This window comes from Artemia sp. Qi Xiang Cuo, chromosome 11 (genome assembly GCF_049724085.1).
Source record: "Artemia sp. Qi Xiang Cuo chromosome 11, ASM4972408v1, whole genome shotgun sequence".
NCBI lineage: Eukaryota > Metazoa > Arthropoda > Branchiopoda > Anostraca > Artemiidae > Artemia > Artemia sp. Qi Xiang Cuo.
The window spans coordinates 2,296,035-2,322,878 of record NC_142804.1 but is presented as its reverse complement, the minus strand read 5'-3'; the positions used below and the strand labels follow the sequence as shown (position 1 = coordinate 2,322,878).

Sequence of the window (26,844 nt, the reverse complement as noted above, 5' to 3'; positions counted from 1 at the left end):
AAAAGAAGGCTCATTCGATTGGATATTCAAAGGGATAGTGCCCTTTTTAATATTCGAAAGTGATTGGAGGGCAACTAGCCCCCACCCCTCCCCTCGCCCATAATTCCCCGAAACACATCCCATCAAAATTTTGAGATAGCCATTTTGTTCAGCTTAGTTGATTTTCAGATAAAAAACATGTTTTTCAGGAGGACAATCCCCCACAACCCTCAGGGCAAGGGTTTTAAGTTATGCCCTGGGGGCATATAAGGTTTTTATAGAAGGCGTTGTCATAGAAACTTCAAAAAAAGCTCATTCGATTGGAAATTCAAAGGGATAGTGCCCTTTTTAATAGTCGAAAGTGATTGGAGGGCAACTAGCCCCCCCCCCTACGCGCATCATGCCCCAAACACATCCACTCAAAATATTAAGATAACCATTTTGTTCAGCATAGTTGATTTGCAGAGAGAAGATATGTTTTGAGGAGGATACTCCCCCACAACCCTCATGGAAAGGGTTTTAAGTTTTTCCCCGGGGGCATATAAGGATCTTATAGAAGGCATGGTCGTAGAAACCTCAAAAAAAGCTCATTTGATTGGAAATTAAAGGGCTAGTGCCCTTTTTAATAGTCGAAAGTGACTGGAGTGTAACTAATCCCTTCTCCCCCCCCCACGCCCATTATTTCCCCAAACACATCCAATCAAAATTTTCAGATAGCCATTTTGTTCAGCGTAGTTGATTTCCAGATAGTAAATATGTTTTTGAGGAGGACACTCCCCCACAACCCTCAGGGCAAGTGTTTTAAGTTATGCCATGGGGGCATGTAAGGCTTTTATAGAAGGCATTGTCGTAGAAACTTCAAAAAAGGCTCATTCGATTGGAAATTCAAAGGGATAGTGCCCTTTTTAATATTCTAAAGTGATTGGAGGGCAACTAGCCCCCCCCCCTCCCCTCGCCCATCATTCCCCCAAACACATCCAATCAAAATTTTGAGATAGCCATTTTGTTCAGCGTAGTTGATTTTCAGATAGAAAACATGTTTTTCAGGATGACAATCCCCCACAACCCTCAGGGCAAGGGTTTTAAGTTATGCCCTGGGGGCATATAAGGTTTTTATAGAAGGCGTTGTCATAGAAACTTCAAAAAAAGCTCATTCGATTGGAAATTCAAAGGGATAGTGCCCATTTTAATAATCAAAAATGATTGGAGGGCAACTAGCCCCCCCCTCCTACGCCCATCATTCCCCCAAATACATCCAATTAAAATTTTGAGATAGCCATTTTTGTTCAGCGTAGTTGATTTCCGGGTTGAAATATATTTTTGAGGAAGATACTCCCCTACAACCCTCAGGGCAAGGGTTTTAAGTTATGCCCTGGAAGCATATAAGGTTTTTATAGAAGGCGTTTTCGTAGAAACTTCAAAACAGGCTCATTCGATTGGAAAGTAAAGGGCTAGTACCCTTTTTAATAGTCGAAAGTGATTGGATTGCAACTAGCCCCCCCCCCCACGCCCACCATTTCCCCAAACACATCCAATCAAAATTTTGAGATAGCCATTTTGTTCAGCGTAGTTGATTTCCAGATAGAAAATATGTATTTGAGGAGGACACTCCCCCACAACCCTCAGGGCAAGAGTTTTAAGTTATGCCCTGGGGAATATAAGGTTTTTATAGAATGCGTTGTCATAGAAACTTCAAAACAGGTAAATTCAATTGGAAATTCGAAGGGCTTGTGCCCTTTTTAATTTTGGAAAGTGTTTGGAGGGCAAATAGCCCCCCCCCCCCCCCCAACGCCCATCCTTCCCCCAAACACATCCAATCAAAGTTTTGAGATAGCCATTTTGTTCAGCGTAGTTGATTTCCAGGTAGAAAATATGATTTTGAGGAGGAAACTCCCCCATAACGCTCAGGACAAGGGTTTCAAGTTATGCCCTGGGGGTATATAAGGTTTTTATAGAAGGCGTTGTCGTAGAAACTTCAAAAAAAGCTCGTTCAATTGGAAATTCAAAGGGCTAGTGCACTTTTTAATAGTCGAAAGTGATTGGAGTGCAACTAGCCCCATCCCCACGCCCATTATTTCCCCAAACACATCCAATCAAAATTTTGAGATAGCCATTTTGTTCAGCGTAGTTGATTTTAGATAGAAAATATATTTTTTGAGGACGACACTCCCCCAGAACCTTCAGGTTAAGGGTTTTAAGATATGCCCTGGGGGCATATAAGGTTTTTATAGAAGGCGTTGTCATAGAAACTTCAAAAAAAGCTCATTCGATTGGAAATTCAAAGGGATAGTGCCCTTTTTAATATTCGAAAGTGATTGGAGGGCAACTAGCCCCCACCCCTCCCCTAGCCCATCATTCCCCGAAACACATCCAATCAAAATTTTGAGATAGCCATTTTGTTCAGCTTAGTTGATTTTCAGATAAAAAACATGTTTTTCAGGAGGACAATCCCCCACAACCCTCAGGACAAGGTTTTTAAGTTCTGCCCTGGGGGCATATAAGTTTTTTATAGAAGGCGTTGTCATAGAAACTTCAAAAAAAGCTCATTCGATTGGAAATTCAAAGGGATAGTGCCCTTTTTAATAATCAAATATGATTGGAGGGCACCTAGCCCCCCCCCCCTACGCGCATCATCCCCCAAATACATCCAATTAAAATTTTGAGATAGCCATTTTTGTTTAGCGTAGTTGATTTCCTGATTGAAATATATTTTTGAGGAGGATACTTCCCCGCAACCCTCAGGGCAAAGGTTTTCAGTCATTCCGTGGTGGCAAATAATGTTTTTATAGACAGCGTTGTCGTAGAAACTAAAAATAAGGCTAAATCGATTGGAAATTAAAGGGCTAGTTCCCTGTTCAAAAGTCGAAAGTGGTTTGAGGGCACCTATCGCCCTCCCCCCCCACGCCCCGCATTTTCCCAAACACATCCAATCAAACTTTTGAGATAGCCATTTTGTTCAGTGTAGTTGATTTCCAGATAGAAAATATGTTTTTGAGCAGGACACTCCCCCACAACCCTCAGGGCAAGAGTTTTAAGTTATGCCCTGGGGTATATAAGGTTTTTATAGAAGGTGTTGTCGTAGAAACTTCAAAACAGGTAAATTCAATTGGAAATTAAAAGGGCTAGTGCCCTTTTTAATAGTCGAAAGTGATTGGAGGGCAACTAGCCCCCCCCCACGCCCATGCTTCCCCCAAACACATCCAATCAAAATTTGGAGATAGCCTTTTCGTTCAGCGTAGTTGATTTGAAGATAGAAAATATGTTTTTGAGGAGGACAATCCCCCACAACCCTCAGGGCAAGGGTTTTAAGTTATGCCCTGGGGCATATAAGGTTTTTATATAAGGCGGTGTCGTAGAAACTTCTAAAAAGGCTTATTCGATTGGAAATTCCGAGGGCTAGTGCCCTTTGTAATAGTCGAAAGTGATTTGAGGGCAACTAACCCCCTCTCACACCCACCTTTTCCCCAAACACATCCAATCAAAATTTTAAGACAGCCATTTTATTAAACGTAGTTTTAAGTTCTGGAAATTAAGGTCTGGAAATTTTAAGGTCTTTGAGGATTACAACTCCCCCAAAGCCCTCAGGGCAAGGGTTGTAATTTAAGGGTCCTCCAAATCCTTCATATTATTTCTTATGAAAGGGATGCTCGTATAAACTTTAGAGAGGGCTCATTTGATTGAAAATTGAAAGTTCTTGTTCACTTTTTAAGAGTCAAAAGAGTTTGAAGGGCAACTATCCCCTCGACCTCCTCCACGCCCTAAATGCATCAGATAAAAATTTTAAGATAGGCATTTTGTTAAAATAGTTCAAAGTTCTGATAACAAAAACTCCGGTGTCGACACACCCCACCAGGACCAAGGGGTAGGCGTTGTAACTTATCAAGGGGGGTTTATAACTCATGGAAAGGGGTTTTGTACTGGAAGAACACATAGGAAATTTATTATAATTATCCAATTATAAGGTTAAAATACATACTCCGTGATAGATGCAAAATTGCTTTGGCACACAAATTCCTATTAAGGTCAATTCCATACAGTCGTGATCCCTTTGTGTCAGCAAGTGCAATGGTCTAAACCCCCTTATTGGAGCTATTTTTTCAATCCATTCATTGTTTTCAATCGCTGTCCACAAGTTATGCAAGCTGTCTATTGTTCATATATAAGGTTTTTATCAAAGAGGTAATCGTGTAGACTTTGAAAAAAGCCTCATTCGATTTAAATTGAAAGTTCTAGATCCGTTTTTTAAAGTCAAGAATAATCGGAGAGTAAGCACCCCCCCCCCCCATGCCATAAAAACTTGAAATTTTTTGCAATCAAAAACGAACAAAAATTAATTAAAGAAAACTTTCCGAAAAATAAAGTTTTTCAAAGAAAAGTAAAGGCCATTTTAAACTTAAGCTCAGGACATACAAATACCTGTTAAAATTCAAACTCAAAGCGACCAGAAATTACTATTAAAGAATAAATGAAACCCAAAAGGAACAGAAATTAAATAAACAATCATAGCGAAAAACATACAACACGTAATAAAATAAATGAATAAATAGATCTTAAAGCGAGTAATGCTTAGATTGAATATGAAAATCAAGCTTAAAACGGAAACAAATATTTTGCTATTAAAGTATAAATGAAACTTAAAACGAACAGAAATTAAGTAAACAATCAATGCGAACAAACATACAATATATATTAATGTAAATGAATAAATAAATCTTAAAACGAGTGAAACTTAAATTTAATATGCAAATCAAGTTTGAATTGAATTAAAATAACTACAAACAAGAGTGTGGCTATCGTCTCACTGCAGAATTCTAAAACCTACTGCGTCATTGGCGCTTTACTGAAATTAAATAAAAAAAACAAGTTTTTTAAACTGAAAGTAAGGAACGACATTAAAACTTAAACGAATATAAATTATTCCGTATGTGAAAGGGACTGTCACCTCCTCAACAGCTCGGTCTTTGCGCTAAAGTTTTTTATTGTTTTAAAAAATAAAGATGTGAGAAAAAGTCAAGTTTTAGCGTAAAGAGCGAGGCGTTGAGGAGGGGACAGCCCCTTTCATATACGGAATAATTTCTGTTCGTTTTAAGTTTTAATGTCGCTCCTTACTTTCAGTTTAAAAAACTTGTTTTTTTATTTAATTTCTGATCGTTTTTTAGTTAATGCAGCTTTTATTTGCATAAAAATTTTACTTTTTTTTTGCTAAATGGATGTCTTGACAAATTAACTTACGTAACTAACTTCTATATTCGTATATTTTTCTTCTGGCAAAAAATACAAAGTTGCAGATTTTTGCAGATATGAGCTTGAAACCTATGTAATAGGGTTTTCTGATACGCTGAATCTGACGGTGTGATTTTCATTAAAATTCTTTCACTTGTAGGGGATGTTTCCCCCCTCTTTAAAAAATCGAGTAAATTATCTCAGGCTGGTAGACTTTGATGAGTAATACTAAACTTAATAAAATTTATATATTTAGAATCAGCATAATAAACACATTATTTTGACACATTTATTGACATCAAAATTCCGTTTTTAAAATTTTCGATTACTATTGAGCCGTATCGCTTGTTTTTTTATTGTTTTTTTTATTACGTATATGTTATTACGTATATGAGGGGGTTCTCCCCTTAGTCAATACCACCCTCTTTACGTTAAAAGTTAAAAAAAAATTTGATTCACAAACCCCTGAATCACAAAGGCCGTTTAATTAGAAAGGATAGCTCTTTTGAAAGCACTAAAAAAAAACTGTAGCGTAGAGAGCGAGGTATTGACTTGGGGGAGAACCCCCTCACATACGTTATAATTTCTGTTCGTTTTAAGTTCTAATATTCCTTCTTACATTTCAGTTGAAAATGTTGTTTTTTTTATTTAATTTCTGATCGTTTTTTAAATAATGCTTGGAAATCCGGCGCCCCCTTCATAGAAATGTCCCTTACACCAAAAAACATCCTCCACGGAAATATTCTCCAGAGTAGCCCCCTCCTCTAGCCCCCCCCCCTCCAGAAAAAATCTTTCCTGAAAATGGTTGTATACTTCCCAATAACCAATAAATAATGCTGGCAAGTCTGGCGCCCCCTTCATGGCAATTTCCCTTCCCCCATGAAAACTTCCTTCATGAACAGATCCTCAACCAGACCCCCCGACTCCCCCGGCCCGCCCACGCCCCGAAAAAAAACCTCCTGAAAACGTCTGTATACGTCCGAATAACCAATACAATATGTTAACATTGGGTAAAGTTCATAACTTTTAGCCCTCCCTCTGGGTACTTCGGGGGATTAAGTCATCCTAAAAGACATTTTTATCATATTTTCGACCATGCTGAACTAAATGGCTATCTCAAAATTTTGATCTGGTTATTATGGGAAAAAAATAAGCGTAGGAGGGGGCCTAGTTGCCCTCCATTTTTTTGGTCACTTAAAAAGGGCACTAGAACTTTTAATTTCCGTTCGAATGAGCCCTCCCACGATATTTTATGACCACTGGGTCAATACGATCATCCCTGGAAAAAAAACAAAAAACAACAAATAAACACGCATCCGTGATCTTTCTCCTGGCAAAAAATGTAAAATACCAAAATTTTGAAGATAGGATCTTGAAACCTCTACAGTAGGGTTCTCTGATACGCTGAATATGATGGTGTGATCCACGTTTTAAGTTCTAATATTCCTTCTTACATTTCAGTTGAAAAAACTTGTTTTTTTTTATTTAATTTCTGATCTTTTTTTAAATAATGCTTGGAAATCCGGCCCCCCCTTCATATAAATGTCCCTTACCCCAAAAAAAAATCCTCCACGTAAATATTCTCCAGTGTAACCCCCTCCTCTTGCCCCCCCCCCCCTCCAGAAAAAAAACTAACTGAAAAATGGTTTAAAATAAACAAAAAACAAAAAAAAAATCTTGAAAGTACGGCCCCCCCATCAAGGCAAATTCCCGTCCCCCAAGAAAACTTCCTTCATGAACAGATCCTCCAACATAACCCCTGACCCACCCTTCCCTCCCACTACCAGAAAAAAAACCGCCTGAAAACTTCGGTATAATTCCCAAAACCCAAGACTATATGTTAACATTGGGTAAAGTTCATAACTTTTAGCCCTCCCTCTGGGAAGTTCGGGGGATTAAGTCAACCTAAAAAACATATTTATCATATTTTCGACCATGCCGAACAAAATGGCTATCTCAAAATTTTGATCGGGTGACTTTGGGAACAAAATAAGCGTGGGAGGGGGCCTAGCTGCCCTCCATTTTTTTTGGTCACTTAAAAAGGGCACTAGAACTTTTAATTTGCGTTCCAATGAGCCCTCCCACGATATTCTAGGACCACTGGGTAGTTACGATCACCCCTGGGGAAAAAAACAAAAAAACAAACAAACAAATAAACACGCATCCTTGATCTTTCTTCTGGCAAAAAATGCAAAATTCCACATTTTTGTAAATAAGAGCTTGAAACCTCTCTGATACGCTGAATATGATGGTGTGATTTTCATTAAGGTTATATAACGTTTAGGGGGTCTTTCCCCCTTTTTTTGAAAACCAGCCAAATTTTCTCAGGCGCGTAACTTTTGATGGAAAGCACTAAACTTGACGAAAGTTATATATTTGAAATCAGCATAGAAATCTGATTCTTTTGATATATCTATTGGTATCAAAAACCCGTTTTCTAGAGTTTCGGTCACCATTGAGCCGGGTCGCTCCTTACTTACAGTTCGTTACCACGAACTGTTTGATAAAGTGTATTATAATACAGGTAATTTTGATTTTGAAATTGTGAAATATTTGCTGAAATAAAATCATATTAGCTGCTGTGAGCAGTTAAAACAAGGGCTACAAGCAGTGGCGTAGTTTGTCAGAATCCTGGTGGGGGAGGGGGGCAAATTTAGAGCCAATGGAGGTGTCCCCTCCTTAACGCCTCGCTCTTTATGCTAAAGTTTTTTATTGTTTTAAAAAATAGAGTTATGAGAAAGAGTCAATTTTTAGCGTAAAGAGCAAGGCGTTGAGAAGGGGACCGCCCCTTTCCTATACAGAATAATTTCTGTTCGTTTTAAGTTTTAATGTCGCTCCTTACTTTCAGTTTGAAAAACTTGTTTTTTTTTATATTTAATTTCTGATCGTTTTTTAGTTAATGCAGCTTTTATTCGCATAAAAGTTTTACTTTTCTTTTGCTAGATGGATGTCTTTACAAATTAACTTACGTAACTAACTTCTATATTCGTATATTTTTCTTCTGGCAAAAAATACAAAGTTGCAGATTTTTGCAGATATGAGCTTGAAACCTATGTAATAGGGTTTTCTGATACGCTGAATCTGACGGTGTGATTTTCATTAAAATTCTTTCACTTGTAGGGGATGTTTCCCCCTCTTTAAAAAATCGAGTAAATTTTCTCAGGCTCGTAGCCTTTGATGAGTAATACTAAACTTAATAAAATTTATATATTTAGAATCAGTATTATAAACACATTCTATTGATTCATTTATTGACATAAAAATTCCTTTTTTAAAAGTTTTAATTACTATTGAGCCATATCGCTTGTTTTTTTATTGTTTTTTTTTTATTACTTAGATGTTATTATGTATATAAGGGGGGTCTCCCCTTAGTCAATAAAACACTTTTTAAGGTAAAAGTTAAAAAATTTCTGATTCACAAACCCCAGAATCGCAAAGGCTGGTTAATTAGAATAGATAGTTCTTTTGAAAGCACTAAAAAAAACTGTAGCGTAAAGAGCGAGGTATTGACTTGGGGGAGAACCCCCTCACATACGTTATAATTTCTGTTCGTTTTAAGTTCTAATATTCCTTCTTCCATTTCAGTTGAAAAAACTTGTTTTTTTTTATTTAATTTCTGATCGTTTTTTAAATAATGCTTGGAAATCCGGCGCCCTCTTCATAGAAATGTCCCTTACCCCAAAGAAACATCCTCCACGGAAATATTCTCCAGAGTAACCCCCTCCTCTATCCCCCCCCCCCAGAAAAAATCTTTCCTGAAAATAGTTGTATACTTCCAAATAACCAATAAATAATGCTGGCAATTCCGGTACCCCCTTCATGGCAAATTCCCTTCCCCCATGAAAACTTCCATCACGTACAGTTCTTCCAACATAACCCCCGACCCAACCTTCCTCCCACTACCAGAAAAAAAAACTCCTGAAAACTTCTGTATACTTCCCAATAACCAATACTATATATTAACATTGGGTAAAGTTCATAACTTTTAGCCCTCCCTCTGGGAACTTCAGGGGATTAAGTCATCCTAAAAGACATATTTATCATATTTTCGACCATGCTGAACAAAATGGCTATCTCAAATTTTGATCGGGTGACTTTGGGAAAAAAATAAGCGTGGGAGGGGGCCTAGTTGCCCTCCATTTTTTTTTTTGTCACTTAAAAAGGGCACTAGAACTTTTAATTTCCGTTCCAATGAGCCCTCCCACGATATTCTAGGACCACTGGGTCGATACGATCACCCCGGGGGGGAAAAAAAACAACAAACAAACAAACAAATAAACACGCATCCGTGATCTTTCTTCTGGCAAAAAATGCAAAATTCCACATTTTTGTAGATAGGAGCTTGATATCTCTACAGTATTGTTCTCTGATACTGTGAATGTTATTGTGGGATTTTCATTAAGGTTCTATTACTTTTAGAGGTTGTTACTCCATTTTTCCGAAAACCCCACATTTTTTCTCTGGCGCGTAACTTTCTTTTGTTGGAAGTAAACTTGATTAAAATTAAATATTTGAAATCAGCATTAAAAGATAATTCTTCTGATGTATCTATTGGTATCAAAAACCCTTTTTCTAGAGTTTCGGTTACCATTGAGCTGGGCCGCTCCTTACTTACAGTTCGTTACCACGAACTGTTTGAAAGGGGCTGTTCCAACTTCACCGCCTCGCTCTTTTCGCTAAAGTTTTTTATTGTTTTAAAAAATAAAGTTGTGAGACAGAGTCAAACTTTAGCGTAAAGAGCGAGGCGTTGAGGAGGGGCATCCCCTTTCATATACGGAATAATTTCTGTTCGTTTTAAGTTTTAATGTCGCTCCTTACTTTCAGTTTTAAAAAACTTGTCTTTTTTTATTTAATTTCTGATCGTTTTTTAAGTTAATGCAGCTTTTATTCGCATAAAAATTTTACTTTTCTTTTGCTAAATGGATCTCTTTACAAATTAACTTACGTAACTAACTTCAATATTCGTGTATTTTTCTTCTGGCAAAAAATACAAAGTTGCAGATTTTTGCAGATATGAGCTTGAAAACTAGGTACTAGGGTTTTCTAATACTCCAAATCTGACGATGTGATTTTCATTCAAATTCTTTCACTTGTAGGGGATGTTTTACCACTCTTAAAAAAATCGAGTAAAGTTTCTGAGGCTCGTAGCCGTTGATGAGTAATACTAAACTTAATAAAATTTATATATTTAGAATCAGAATTATAAACACATTCTTTTGATACATTTATTGACATCAAAATTACGTTTTTAAAATTTTTGATTATTATTGAGCCACATCGCTTTTTTTTTTATAGTTTTTTTTTTTATTACTTATATGTTATTACGTATATGAGGGGGTTCTCCCCTTAGTTAATACGTCGCTCTTTAAGTTAAAAGTTAAAAAATTTTTGATTAACAAAACCCAGAAAAACAAAGGCCGTTTAATTAGAATAGATAGCTCTTTTGAAAGCACTAAAAAAAACTGTAGCGCAAAGAGCGAGGTATTGACTTGGGGGAGACCCCCCTCATATACGTTATAATTTTTGTTCGTTTTAAGTTCTAATATTCCTTCTTACATTTCAGATGAAAAAACTTGTTTTTTTTATTTAATTTCTGATCGTTTTTTAAATAATGCTTGGAAATCCGGCGCCCCCTTCATAGAAATGTTCCTTACCCCAAAGAAACATCCTCCACGGAAATATTCTCCAGCGTAACTCCCTCCTCTAGCCCCCCCCCCAGAAAAAATCCTTCCTGAAAATGGTTGTATACTTACCAATATCCAATAAATAATGCTGGCAAGTCCGGCACCCCCTTCATGGCAAATTCCCTTCCCCCATGAAAACTTCCTTCATGAACAAATCCTCCAACATAACCCCCGCCCCCCCCATCCCCCCCACAACCCGAAAAAAAACCTCCTGAAAACTTCTGTATACTACCCAATAACCAATACTATATGTTAACATTGGGTAAAGTTCATAACTTTTAGCCCTCCCTCTGGGAACTTCGGGGGATTAAGTCATCCTAAAAGACATATTTATCATATTTTCGACCATGCTGAACAAAATGGCTATCTCAAAATTTTGATCGGGTGACTTTGGGAAAAAAATAAGCGTGGGAGGGGGCCTAGTTGCCCTCCATTTTTTTTGGTCACTTAAAAAGGGCACTATAACTTTTAATTTCCGTTCCAATGAGTCCTCCCACGATATTCTAGGACCACGGGTTCGATACGATCACCCCTGGGAAAAAAAACAACAAACAAACAAATAAACACGCATCCGTGATCTTTCTTCTGGCAAAAAAATGTAAAATTCCATACTTTTCTAGACAGGAGCTTGAAACTTATACGGTAGTGTTCTCTGATACGCTAAATATGATCGTGTGAATATCATTAAGGTTATATAACTTTTAGGGGGTCTTTCCCCCTTTTTTCGAAAATCAGCCAAATTTTCTCAGGCACGTAACTTTTGATTACCAGTTTTTTGCTCTTTAAGCAATTTAATGGAAACTTCTCCATGCTTGAAAATCTTCAATTGTTCCACATAAGCATGCCAACGTCATGACAATACTGCACTGATGTACACAAAAATTATGTCACTGACATGAATATTTTATCTAAAATTAAGGCTCTTAGCGAATTTTATCAATTAAGGCATTCTTTTGATATATCTATTGGTATCAAAAACCGGTTTTCTAGAGTTTCGGTTACCATTGAGCCGGGTCGCTCCTTACTTACAGTTCGTTACCACGAACTGTTTGATAAAGTGTATTATAATACAGGTAATTTTGATTTTGAAATTGTGAAATATTTGCTGAAATAAAATTATATTAGCTGCTGTGAGCTGTTAAAACAAGGGCTTTGATACCAATATCTATTGGTATCAAAAACCCGTTTTCTAGAGTTTCGGTTACCATTGAGCCGGGTCGCTCCTTACTTACAGTTCGTTACCACGAACTGTTTGATATACAACTATTTTTGTGATTACCAGTTTTTTGCTCTTTAAGCAATTTAATGGAAACTTCTCCATGCTTGAAAATCTTCAATTGTTCCACATAAGCATGCCAACGTCATTACAATACTGCACTGATGTACACAAAAATTATGTCACTGACATGAATATTTTATCTAAAATTAAGGCTCTTAGCGAAATTTATCAATTAAGGCATTCTTTTGATATATCTATTGGTATCAAAAACCCGTTTTCTAGAGTTTCGGTTACCATTGAGCCGGGTCGCTCCTTACTTACAGTTCGTTACCACGAACTGTTTGATAAAGTGTATTATAATACAGGTAATTTGATTTTGAAATTGTGAAATATATGCTGAAATAAAATTATATTAGCTGCTGTGAGCAGTTAAAACAAGGGCTACAAGCAGTGGCGTAGTTTGTCAGAATCCTGGTGGGGGAGGGGGGCAAATTTAGAGCCAATGGAGGTGTCCCCTCCTCAACGCTTCGCTCTTTACACTTAAGTTTTTGACTTTTTTGAAAAATAAAGTTGTGTGACGAGTCAAACTTTAGCGTAAAGAGCGAGGTGTTGAGAAGGGAACCGCTCCTTTCATATACGGAATAATTTCTGTGCATTTTAAATTTTAATTTCGTTCCTTACTTCCAGTTAAAAAAACTTTTTTTTTTTAATTTAATTTCTGATCGTTTTTTAGTTAATGCAGCTTTTATTTGCATAAAAATTTTACTTTTCTTTTGCTAAATGGATGTCTTTACAAATTAACTTACGTAACTAACTTCTATATTCGTATATTTTTCCTCTGGCAAAAAATACAAAGTTACAGATTTGTGCGGATATGAGCTTGGAACCAATGTAATATGGTTGTCTAAGATGCTGAATTTGACGACGGGATTTTCATTAAGATTAGATCAGGTGTAGGCTATATTCCCCCCCTTTTTAAAAAATCGTTTAAATTTTCTGAGGCACGTAGCCAGTGATGAGTTATGCTAAACATGATAAGATTTATATATTTAGAATCGAAATGATAAACACATTCCTTTTATACATTTATTGACATCAAAATTCCATTTTTCAAAGTTTCGATTACTTTTCAGCCGTATCATTTGTTTTTTTATTGTTTTTTTTTATTACGTATGTTCTATTAAGCATATAAGGGTGTTCTGCCCTTATGCAAAAACACTCAATGCAACTTAAAAGTTAAAAACAAATTTGATAAAAAAAAATCACAAACAAACAGTCCCTTTAATTATAATATATATAAAATTTTAAATAAATAAAAAAAAAATGTAGCGTAAAGAGCGAGGTATTGACATGGGAGAGAACCCCCTCACATACGTTATAATTTCTGTTCGTTTTAAGTTCTAATATTCCATCTTACATTTCAGTTGAAAAAACTTGTTTTTTTTTATTTAATTTCTGATCGTTTTTTTAAATAATGCTTGGAAATCCGGCGCCCCCTTCATAGAAATGTCCCTTACCCCAAAAAAACATCCTCCACGGAAATATTCTCCAGAGCAACCCCCTCCACTAGCCCCCCCCCCCTCCAGAAAAAATCCTTCCTGAAAATGGTTGTATACTTCCCAATAACCAATAAATAATGCAGGCAAGTCCGGCGTCCCCTTCATGGCAATTTCCCTTCCCCCATGAAAACTTCCTTCATGAACAGAATCTCCAACATACCCCCCGACCCACCCGTCCCTCCCACTACCAGAAAAAAACCTCCTGAAAACTTTTATATACTTCCCAATAACCAATACTATATGTTAACATTGGGTAAAGTTCATAACTTTTAGCCCTCCCTCTGGGAACTTCGGGGGATTAAGTCATCCTAAAAGACATATTTATCATATTTTCGACCATGCTGAACAATATGGCAATCTCAAAATTTTGATCGGGTGACTTTGAGAAAAAAATAAGCGTGGGAGGGAGCCTAGTTGCCCTCCATTTTTTTTGTCACTCAAAAAGGGCACTAGAACTTTTAATCTCCGTTCCAATGAGTACTCCCGCGATATGCTAGGACCACTGGGTCGATACGATCACCCCTGGGGAAAAAAAAAACAAACAAACAAACAAATAAACACGCATCCGTGATCTTTCTTCTGGCAAAAAATTCAAAACACCACATATTTGTAGATAGGAGCTTGAAACCTCTACAGTAGGGTTCTCTGATACGCTGAATATGATGGTGTGATTTTCATTAAGGTTATATAACTTTTAGGGGGTCTTTCCCCTTTTTTTTGAAAATCAGCCAAATTTTCTCAGGCGCGTAACTTTTGATGGGTAGCACTAAACTTGATGAAAGTTATATATTTGAAATCAGCATTGAAATCTGATTCTTTTGATATATCTATTGGAATCAAAAACCCGTTTTCTAGAGTTTCGGTTACCATTGAGCCGGGTCGCTCCTTACTTACAGTTCGTTACCACGAACTGTTTGAAACGAATTATATTACAAATGTTTTATTTTGTACTTGATATTGAAAATAAATATTAAATTTACAGTAAAATTTTGAACTGATGAGCTTTTAGCAATTAATATCATTATGCATCAAATATTCAGTTTAATTTATTAGTTCTTTTCAAGATTGGTCAAGACAAATATAGTTTCACTACAAGTAAAATTTGGATACTGCCCCCTTCTTTAACTGTAAAAACCTAAAGCCTTCTGAGTCATTGGTGCTTCACTGAAAACGAATTACTCGCATATTACAAATTTATTATTTTCCAGTTCTTACAGCATTGAAAATGAAAATAAAAATTACAGTGAAAAAAAAATCTTGAACTGATGGATCTTTCAACAATTATTATCATTATATATCTAATATTCAATTTGATTTTGTTTATACTTTCCAAGACTGTTCAAGACTCATATAGTTTTGCCATTTTTTTAATTTTGCCATTTTATGTAACTAATCATGTTAGCTTGTTATGAAAACATTCTATGGCTTCTATGCATTTCTATTTGAGCGGAAAACTGCACCTCAAACTTTGTGGAACATGCATTTTCTTGCATGAAACACCAAAATATAATAAAATGTCAAGTTTCGGAGTGTTCCACCACTCGCAAGCAAGTGCCATTGGTATTTTTGAATCCGCATGGTCAATTTAGGGGGCGGAGGGTAGGATAATTCTCGTAGCAGCCCCATTCCGTCGTACAACTACCCAAAATCAGTATCAATAAATAAATGAAACCCAAAACAAACAAAAATTAAATAAATATTAGAGTCAAACTCAAAACGAACATGAATTAATGTAAGTAGGGTTTAAAACCCCTATGCTTTCTAAAATCCAGAATATAATTTGTACTTTACTGAAAAAAAATTCAAATGAGTTTACTGAAAAAAAATATGCATTTTGAATTTAATATACATATGCTGATATTTATTCCCTAAAATCTTAATTAATTTTTGATTTCTTAAATTTAAAAAAGTGAAAATATTTCAAAGAATTGTTTTCAGTACAGCGCCAATGACGCAGTAGGTTTTAGGCTTCTTCAGTGAGACGATACCTTTACTTTTCTTTGAAAAACTTATTTTTCGGAAATTATTTTTTAATTAATTTAATGGAAATGGGAACTTCATGTGATGGTGTAAAGAGAAAGGGTTTGGATAGATTACGATATAGAAGGTATCGCTGTTGGTCTCAGGCGGCTTGGATTTGCGGTGAGTTGTTAGTAGTAGTAGTGATTAAAAATTCAACAAGGCGTAATATTTACATCTATCTTTAAAAATTCCTGTATAAAAATGCTGTAAACAGTCTGTATATAAACATTACAAGCACTGATAGTACATATGTGCTTCTTGTTGATAGATTAGGATGAACAAAGAAGAACTTAGCTAAATCTTATATCTTTGAATCGGAACAGGGTATATTTTCAAAGGTTTTGTATTTTGTAAATATTTTAAAATCAATAGATAAATAAAATAAAACAGAATCATTTGAAATTACATTTAATCTAAAAGCAATTTGTCCCATCAGAAGGTAGCCGCTAACCCATTGGCTCTCGCTGCTCAATACTGCTTTGTTCAAAATAAACGTTTTGAACAAAGCAGGAGAAGCTAGACCTTAGCTTCTCCTCTGCCTCCAGAAGCACCCAGAGCGTCACTGAAGAGCCTCAACAATAGCACTGTCCCATGTTTTGTGTTTTGCACTGGATTGTATAAAAAGTAATCCTGATTCAGTAGTTCTTGAAGTATCATGTACATAAAAAAAAAAAAGAATCCCCCCTGACTACATTTTGGGCATGTTTAGACCTGAAAACAGGGATTCCTTGCAATTTTCCTTTTGATTGTTACAAATTATGCATATTTTATTGGTTTAGGCAAAGTTTCACCAAGTTGCAAATTAAACTGTAAACAAAAGCAAGGACTAATTCTCTAAATTGATAATGTTTTTCCTTTTTCAAACCGTTCGTGGTAATGAAATCTAAATAAGGAGCGATGCGGCTCAATAGTAACCGAAACTGTAAGAAACAGAGTCTTGATAATACTAGTTACATCAAAGATCAATTTTTTATGCTTATTCAAAATATATAAAATTCATGAAGTTTAAAATTACCAATTAAAAGTTACGAGCCTGAGAAAATTTTCCTAATTTTTGAAAAAAGGGGAAACGCCTCTAGAAGGTCAAGTGATCTTAATGAAAAAAAAAAACACAAGATTCAGCATATCAGGGAACCCTACTGTAGCGGTTTTAAGCTTCTATATACACAAATGTGGAATTTGCAATTTTTCGCCAGAAGCAAGATCACGAATGCGTGTTTATTTGGGTTTTTTCCAGGGGTGATCGTACAGAGCCAGTGGTCATAGAAGATCGGAAGAGAGCTCATTTGATCAGAAACCAAAGATTCTAATGCCCTTTTTAAGTGACCTAAAATATTGGAGAGCAGCTACCCCCCCCCCCTTCCAAAACCTTTTTTTACCCAAAATTGTCCGATCAAAATTTTGCGATAGCCAATTTCTTTAGCGTGGTTGAAAGATCTAATACTTATGTCTTTTAGGATGACATTAACCCCACAGCCCCTAAAGGAAGGGCGGCAAATTATGAACTTTGCCCATTGCACACGCATAGTATTGGCTATTGGGAACTACATAGGTATTTTAAGGGGGCGGGGCTTTCTGGCGGGGGTGCTTACGTGGAAGGATCTTCCCATGAAGGAGTTTTCGTGGGAGAAGGGAATTTTCTATGGATGGGAGCTGGATTTCCCGGCATTGATTGAAAAACTATCAAAAATCAAATAAAAAACAAGTTTTTCAACAGAACGTAAGGAGCAACATAAAAGCTTAAAACGAGCAGAAATTGTTGCCTATATGATGGGGGTTGCCCAATTCTCAGTGTCTCGTTTACGCTAAAGTTTTTTTTTGAATTTTTAAAAAAGCTTATTATTCTAATCAAACGGTCCTTGAGTATCAGGAGTCATTCTTAAATAATTGGAAGACAAAAATTTAACTTTAGCGTAAAAAGCGAGGTATTGAGAAGGGGGAAATCCCCCTTATGTACGTAATAATTTCTGTTCGTTTTGAGCTTTAATGTTGCTCCTTACTTTCAGTTGAAAAAAACTGTTTTTTTTTATTTGATACAGAAAATAAGCTCGTCTAATACCCAACGGGGTGATTAACCTTCAAAGTCAGGTGATCTTTCTATAGACAATAAGATTTGAATGCATTTCGTCTGATTGGGTTTTTTCTCCTGGTAATGAAGCAAAAAATTTGAATTGAATATTTATGCCTAACATTATAAACATTTAAGAATAAAAGTGACGTTTTTGGAACCAAAATAAAAGAAATGCTCTATTAGTCTATGAAATAAAGCCAAAATGCTAAAGATATTAATATAATATACAGTACAATTGAAGGACGATTGGTCTTCCTATAAGAGTTTCTTGTCGAAAGGTAAATTTATCAATAGTTTGAACTGTTTAATTTTGAATAATTTCAAAAATAAACATATTAATTACCTTTACAATGAGTTATACATTTCTTTTCAATTTCAATATGACAATAAGATATTAGGGTTATATTCTTATATTGTTTTAATCATCCAATCGAAATTTTTTTTACCCAGTTTAATGGCAATTAATGACAGTGTTTGTCTTGATAGTGTTTGACAGTGTTGCAAAAGTAATCAGGAAAATAACACTTTTATTAAAGCTACATGGTAATATATTTTCGCTCATTTTTTACCTACTTTTTTATACACATTCCTCATTTTCAAATTTGGCACTCGATAAGTTTTAAAACTACACAGCTGTATATGGAGGTTTTTGTTTTTAAAATTGAGCTCCCAGGTTTACTTATTTTGCAAAGACGTATGCGCTTGAATAAATTTCCATTCAACCAAATTAAGAAGTGATAATTCATTTTTATTGTCCTTGGTGCTTTAATGTATTATATATAATATATTATATTTATAATATGTTAAATATTAGCTAAACATCTTTTGTGTGTGGACTAAGAACGGTTTCCGTTCGTATAATTGAAAAATACGAACTACGTTACATGCAAAAGCTTCAGAAGCCATGTTCTTTAAGTAAGTCTGTGTTTTTTTTTTCTTATTTTTAAAATTATGTATGCTTTATGTGTATGGTTTGGATGATGGGAAATAACATCCATACATGGACACACAATGTAAGATTAAAACTTTGCTAACAGGTCATTTGAAAGTTTCACTAATACGGCACCAAGACCATCGGCAATTGATAATGAGTCTTGATCTTTTTTTTCTTTTCCCCACAGAACCCCAGTAAAGTGCTATTTTTTTGTCTTTTACCCAATTTTAATTGCTCCTAATTTAATATATTTTTTTTTCAGGGTCATTCTTGTATTGTAGATGTTAAGAATTTAAAATATAAATAAAAACAGAAATTTTAGTAGACAACTTTTATGGCCTCTGTAAAGCTTGGAGAAGTGCCTAATCCAACCAAAAATAGTTTTTGGAGGAGAGAAATGAAAATTCAGACTATCCTGCAAAATACAGCAGGTCTCAATTGCCAACAAGCGCAGTAGAGGATCTGGCAAAACATTGATTTTAAATTTTCTAGAAAGCAGAGAGCCTTCATCTTTATTTTGAAACATTTACAATACAAATTTTGTTCTTGGATTTTTAGGTAAAATAAAACCATTTGTATATTTTATTTTAACTAGATTCACGCTGCTCATTTTTAGAAGTGAAGTTTTTCGTTTTTTTCAATTAAAATTTTTCCGTCCCACAGCATCCAAACTAAAATCATCTTCTGCCTTTTAGGTTATAAGTGAGTTTTATTGCAACAGAAATTTGTAATTTGGCTCATTCTTAGGGAAAGCGGTTACTAATAAATCGGTCCTTCATTTTGAAAAAAAGCTTCTATTCTCCTAATTTTTGTGAATCCTCACAATAATTTTGTAGTACCAACATAGAGAAAAAAAAGTATCATCTAAATATTAAATTGTCTAGCCTAAGTAGGGTAATTGAAGTTAATCTTACAAATCCCAAACGGCAAAGCTTTACGTCTTTACTTCTAAAATAGATGTCAGTTTTTCCCTCAGTTATTCTAATGAAGCCTGTGCTTATTGCCGAAAAAGTTAATCAATGTTCCATTTATTGAATGGATTTTACAAATATATGCTTCAAAAAGATGAATACTATGTAGTGATTCTTGGACTTGACAATGCTGGAAAGACAGTAAGGAATATAGGCAGTTATTTAGGCTTGGCAACTTACCTAAAGCCTTCCCTCAAACAGAAGGGATAGAATCAAACAAAAGAGAAAAATATTGATAAAATCTTAAATATTACCATTGTTTTTACCTTGGAAAGTAATTGAGGTAGGCCAATAAAAGTGTTACTGGGGAATTAATGCTCTTCAGAAGAAACCAAATAATAGCACAATTGAAGTACCAGTAATGGTTCTTGGCATGGCCAGAAGGCAGCTGCTCCCCCCCTCCCCCACTTGTGGTAAATTTTTTGCAGCTCTTATTATTGACCTACCAATAAAGTGAGCATACCACTTGATGCCTTTTTATGCTCTTTACAAATATAATAATCACTTCTATTGTAAATTTGGTAAATTTTTACCAAATCATATTAGGCCTATTGACTTGCGAATAAAGTGAATATACCACCTGATGCCTTTTTTTTGGCATAAATTTAGAATTGTGGCTCCTGATAAGGAGACATGTTAAGAAAACAATTCTGACTTTAAAATATGTATAATGATCCTAGGGGAAATTTTTACCAAATCATATTATTGAGTTTCAAATAAAGTGAACATAACATTCAATGCCTTTTTTTATGCTGATTACAAATATAAAAATCATTTCTATCAGAAATGAATTTTAGCCCCCCCTTCTATATATGTCAATTCAGGATATATATTTGCACATATGGGGGTGGGGAATAGGTTAGTATGGGTTAGGTTCGGGGGGGGGGGGCTGAAATTAATTTATGATAGAAATTATTATTATATTGGTAATCAGCATAAAAAAAGGCAGCAAATGGTGGATTCACTTTATTCCTAACTCAATAATATGATTTGGTAAAAATTTATCAATCCTAGTTAACATATTATCCAAGGGGAGAACCTTCATCATCAAGTCTTTCCTCTAAAAATCCTTCTTTTTCCAGCTTAAAAGAAAAAGTCAACAATAAACCTCCATGCTGACAAAATTCATAAATCTTTTGAAATTGCTGATATGAATTGATAAATAAGTTTTTCTATAGATAGCGTTAATTCATCCTTGTCATTTTTAATTCTGTTGTTTTTTTTAATGATCCGTGGCAAAAATAAAAAGTAATAATACAACCTCACCTAAATACAATTCAAAATGAACAGACTTGGCTGGAGTGAATGCTATCTATAACAACAATTTATTATAGTGGCAATTTTCAAAACATTTATGCATATTGTCAGCATGGAGGTTTGTTGTTGACTTTTTCTTTTAAGCTAGAAAAAGAAGGATTTTTAGAGGAAAGACTTGATGATAAAGGTTCTCCCCTTGGATAATATGTTAACTAGGATCATTATACATATTTTAAAGTAAGAATTGTTCTATTATCATGTCTCCATATCAGGAGCCACAATTCTAAACATATACCCTTTTTTATGCTCTTTCCAAATATAATAATAATTTTTGTTGGAAATAAATTTTACCCCCACCCCTATATACCAATTAAGGGTATATATTTGCACATTAGGGGGGTGGGGTTGAGGGCAAAATTTAACCTTAACTCCCATTTACATCAGAAATAGAATTTGCCCCCCCCCTAATGTGCAAGTATATACCCTGAATTGGTATATATGTATATATATATATATAGGCTATAGGGGTGGGGGTAAAATTCATTTCTGACAAAAATGATTATTATATTTAGAAAGAGCATAAAAAAGGCATCCAGTGGAACATTTACTTTATTTGTAAGTAAATAATATGATTTTTTAAAAATTTACCATAAATTCAAATTTACCCACCCCTACCACCCCAATTTGCAAATAGCCTATATACCCTAAATTTTAACCACCAAAGAATTTATCAATACTAGTTAAGTTATTGAAGTGGTTAAGAACATATCACTAGTTTATATATAAGTTGTTCAAGAGTAACATATTCCAAAAATATGTATTTATAACAATTCAAACCTCATATATTAGGCAACTCAAATATAAAATTTATTTCTACTGTTTAAATTTTTTCAAATGCTTGTCAAGAAGAATAGCACTGAATTTTGCAATTTGGAACTTTGCTGCTGACAATTTATGGTATATTCCAATTCAAGGTATATATTTGCACATTTGGGGGGAGAGGGTTGGGTAAATCCAAATTTGTAATAGAAGCAATGGTAGTTGGAAGCAGATCTTGATTTCTGAACAGTTATTTTCAGATAGATGTTGTTGATATGTGATAATTATGTGTGCCATGATTTAATTATTTTCTTATCACCCAAATACTTTATACAAATTGTATTGGAAGAAGTGCTTTGAGAAGACCATAAGCTATGTCCACACTCACAACCCTTCTTAGGATTTTCCTGAGAGGTTGAAAGCAAATCCTTAGGCATTCTGTTCAGATGTAGTTTTTACACCTTACAACAAATAGAACACCAATATTACTGTGCTCTACTGTAAACCCTGTTGCTTGGATTGTGAAGGCAAGGATGACATTGGGCCAAAGCAACTAGGTCTATATATGGTGCAACTTTTAAATCTGCTCTTTTTGGCTGGCTTTGATCAGTCATTTGTGCAATCGTTTTTAGGTTTTGTATCTCTTATTCCTTTGTACCCTGTTGTAGCACAGTGGATTGATGGTGTGCTTGGGAATACAAGGCCCAGGATTCTATCCCCACTGCAGCTTGATTAATTAGATTATTGGATGGATTAACAAATGGGTTAAGGGATAAATCTAAAGAAAGGATTACCCCAGAATAAGTCAATCTATGCCATATGTATCTTTGAAAGCTTCATATAGTCAGCAGATTTGGGCCCAGCTGTTTTTGGTGTTGGTGCTTTCTCCTTTTTGGGTTTTCTTATCTGACAAGAATAAATGTATGGTGTGTTCTGCAACTACTGTGTTTGTAAATTTCTATTGTGTGTACCTCCTTGGAAGCATAATGCAGCAATTAGCAACCAATATAACATACTGGACCTGTACATGGTTTTTCAGAAAAGACCAGAGAAGATTTATAAGAACTGTTATTAAGGAAATGAAGTGTGTGATGCTTTGCAATACTAGAGTCAATTTGTTAACTTGCTTGTATAAATTTGTATGTTTCTTATTTGATTTTTTTTTTGTTCTCACTTATTCATTCATATTTTATCACCTAAAAGCAGCCTTTGATCCTTTCCCTTGGGAAATAACTGAATTCTTGATTTTATTTGTATATTTCAAGTATGAAGATTTTTATCAGCACAAATTTTCTAAACTGTGTTTCGCACTCTAAGACTTGAAATCCTGAAGTCAGGGGGTTGAGTCCTGGTGTTGCTGGTTCTTTGGTTTGGAATGGGGATCAATGGTGTGACCCTGTAAGCTCAGACAGAGTTAACCAAGCTCTAACTGGGTACCTGGGAGGAAAACACAGGAAGCATCAGATGATTTGCCCCCAACTACACATTGCACTCCTGGCCAAAGGCATAGAATCCGGAGATTGGTACCTGTGGAATGCAGACCATTGGTCAGCATGCAAAAAAGTTTTAAGTTTAGAATTTTCTAAAAGACTTTGAGGTTGAAACTTGAGTCCTGCAAGGGTCTATCCTGGGCCTAACAGGGTCTCATTTATATTTATTCTCTTTTTATGCAATAAAAACAAGCATTCCAAAGTTTTGTTGCTGCTTGTGTCACCCCACTTGTGCTGGTGAACCTTCAAAACCAGTGTTTCAGGTGAACCCAAGTTCTAAGTGAACCTAGGTTCCAGTCAGATTCCCATCACAACCTAGTTGTATTCACTAATGACAGTAAGTTATTTATGGTAGCATTTGATCAGATGTCACAAAAACTGGGGTAAATTTTTTGTATTTCATATTAATGCAGTGGATTAATTAGATTAATCCATTCTCTAGATTTATTGCACCATCCAAGTTGTTTCTTTCTTTCTAAAGCATGTTGTCTCTTGCTAAATAATTTTTCTAGTTTCAGTTCTGTTCTCTTTTTAATCATATGTTTAAAAAATTTTGCAAAATATTTAGAAAAAGAATTTTGTCTGTAATTGTTTGGATCTTGCTGGTTTCAGAATTAGGATAATAGTACCAGTGTTCTAAATTTTGTACATTACACCAGTCTTCAGACATCTATTAGGAATATCCAGTAAAAACTGTTTACATTTGTTCTCCAAATTCTATATCATTTCATTTTGATTCCATCTTTTCTGGGTACTTTTTTCAGGAGAATATTTAGCATATTTTCAAGTTCTTCAATGCAGGGGCGTCCCGAGGGGGGAGGGGTTGCGGGGAGGGGCATATTCCCCCTCCCCCCAACTTTTTTAGAATTTGGTACAATTTTCGCCAAAGGCAAAAATTGTGGCAGAAATTTTGCAAAATCGGCCGAAATTTAGCAAAATTCTTGATTTCTGCAGAAAATTTGGGATAAATCAGGTAGCAATTCGGTAATATTTACCAAATCGCCCCCCAATAAAATGATCACCCCCCCCAATAAAATGAGCCTCAGGACGCCCCTGCTTCCATGTGATATGGCTTGTCATGTCCATCAGTACATTCTGTATTTAAATTATATTTATAATTATATTCAACAATCTGTATTTTCTTTGGGATTGAAGTTGGGAAGATTATGTGTCTGTGCCTGTAGAAAAATGTCCAAAATATCAGCTTGTTCTTTAGGATTTATTATTAATTTGTTTTTGATAGGGTTTCTTATAACAAAATGTACAATTTTTATATATTTGCTGGAAACTGTATGCAAAGTTTTCTATATTTTTTGGAATTTATTTCAAATCGGTATTTATTGGTTTAATCTGGCTTCAGAATATTTTGCCACATATTCCCTTTCAATTTGTCATGTTTTTTTATACGGTACTTCAAAATCTACCAGTTTATACAGCATGTAAGGTAAGAATTTTAATGTAAATTATGTTGCAATGTACTATTTAAAATATAGCATGAAAATATAATTAGTAGAAATATACTGCATGTTATAATTAAGAATATCATTAATACTATGTTCTCTTGTAGTTCTGCATATATTCTAGGCCACGGCAGAAATTCCTGAAAATGTATTTTTCAAAAATTTAGAGAGGGACAAATTTGTTGTTTTTCAGTTTTTCCAAAGAAAATATAAAAACAGGCATTTATCAAAAACTAGAGGGGGCACATGCCCTCCCCTGCTCCCCAAATAATGCCACTATATCTGGAACCATTAGGAGAGGGCACACTTTTCTCAAAGCAGCAAGTTCTGCAGCTTAGTCACGACTTAGCTTGAGTTGGTGTTGCACAGTGAAAATTCTACAGCTGTGACTCACTTTCCTTTTGCAGTGAGTCATTTGTTGGTTCATTTACATGCAAAGTCAGGACCTGATTCGTTATTGCACCAAGTCACTCCACTACTTAGATTTAGCTTGTTTTTGTATCTAATTAATTTAAAAAAAAAAACTTTGCAAAAAAGAAGTTTTTCAAAGAAAAATAAAGGCCATATTAAACTTAACATCAGAAGAAATAAAAACCTACAATAACTCAAACTCATTATGACCTAAATAAAGAGCAATGTGAACACAATGTACTATTTTTTTTTTTTTTTGGCCTGTTTTTTTGTTTTAGACCAGGGCACTTCTTATTTAAGAAGTTGTTTTATAAACTTCAAAAAGGGCTCATTTGATTGGAGATTGAAAGGGCTAGTGCCCTTTTTAATATTCAAAAATGATTAGAGGGGCACCAACCCCCCTCCAATGCCCACCATTTCCCCAAACACATCCAATTAAAATTTTGAAACAGCCATTTTGTTCAGCATAGGGTAAAGGCACCGATGATTTGACAGTTTTTGTAAAAAACGCTTTTTCTACTCAAGAAGACTTAATCTAAGAATTTTGGTTTGAAAAGGGTCTGAGCATGTAGGAAAAATATCTAGGAATCTAACCGTTTGATTAGCAATTTGAAGTTTTATCAGAAAAGGGTTCAAAACTCTGATTTTCTGAAATTGGAGCGTTTTCACCTACAGATTCGACACAAAAAAAAACAACCTGTTTTTGACGCAAGTCAGAACCCATTTGACGCGTGTTGAAATACTTGGGGAATGCTTGCGGGCAGAACCTGGTATATTCGACGTGCCTATTCTTGTTACTTAGTTTGTTCGTTTCTCTTCAACTTTGTTTAATTTGTAAAAGTATAGAACACCATTCAGATAGTAGAAGCAATAAAACCGACGAAAGTGTTTCAAATATAGGAACAAACGTGGATAATCACATGGAGTGTAGGCCTAATCGTGTGACCTAGGTCACATGACTTTTCTTTTTTTCACAGTGTTGCCTATATGCTACAGGAATAGCATCTCCAAACGCTATCTGGAACGGACCGCTTCCTGTCAGCTTTAACGGCCCAGCAAAGATTTCTTCATTGTTCACAGTGTAAATGTCGTAAATGTAAGTGTAATGTAAGTGTAAATGTAAGTGTAAATGTAAGTGTAACATTCGGCCATTTCAAAGTATGATCTGCCATTTTAATCCACTTCAAAAATTTTAGTTTTGACTGTCCTTTGTCTGGAAAGTTCAGAATTCTACCGACAAAATAAGTCACCTTGTTTTTTTATCGTTAAAGAAAATAACATAGTATTCGTCGAATTGCGGTTCAACTTCGAACCCGACAGGCGGCAGAATTTCGGAGTCGGATGCAGAAAATGATTGAGACTGGTATCTTTGACTATTGTCTCATTGCAAGCTTTATTTCCTCTTTTGGTTTTTACAATGCGATAATCAGGATCTGAAAAATGTTGATAGAATTTCCTCCTTACCGTTCCGGAAGTAGCTGCTTTAGGTGCCGTTGGTGGTGTTAACACTGCCGCAATCTCAGGCGCCACCTTGAGGGAGGTGTGCCACCGTGGCCCTGTCGATGAGGCAGATTTAATTCGCTTTCAGAACTCGTATAAGCCGGTCGACTTATTGTCAAGTGTTTCAAGTAGGTTTCCAGGATAGGACTTTTCAAAAAGTTCTAATGTTTCCGGGTCAAGAAAAGCCGCCAACAAAGCCATTGCTGACACTTCAGGACCAACTGCCTTTTTATAGCCAGAAGGAT

At 35.3% G+C, this 26,844-nt stretch overlaps 1 protein-coding gene across 1 annotated transcript in view; it reads left to right on the top strand.

The window, feature by feature from the left end:
• The first annotated feature begins 19,675 nt into the window (after nucleotides 1–19,675).
• Arfrp1 (ADP-ribosylation factor related protein 1) overlaps nucleotides 19,676–26,844 on the top strand; it is a 77,820-nt gene continuing 70,651 nt past the window's right edge. The window contains exon 1 of the mRNA XM_089097033.1: nucleotides 19,676–19,803. Coding sequence (XP_088953159.1) covers nucleotides 19,711–19,803 — 93 coding nt within the window. The 5' untranslated portion in view covers nucleotides 19,676–19,710. The remainder of the gene's footprint in view (nucleotides 19,804–26,844) is intronic.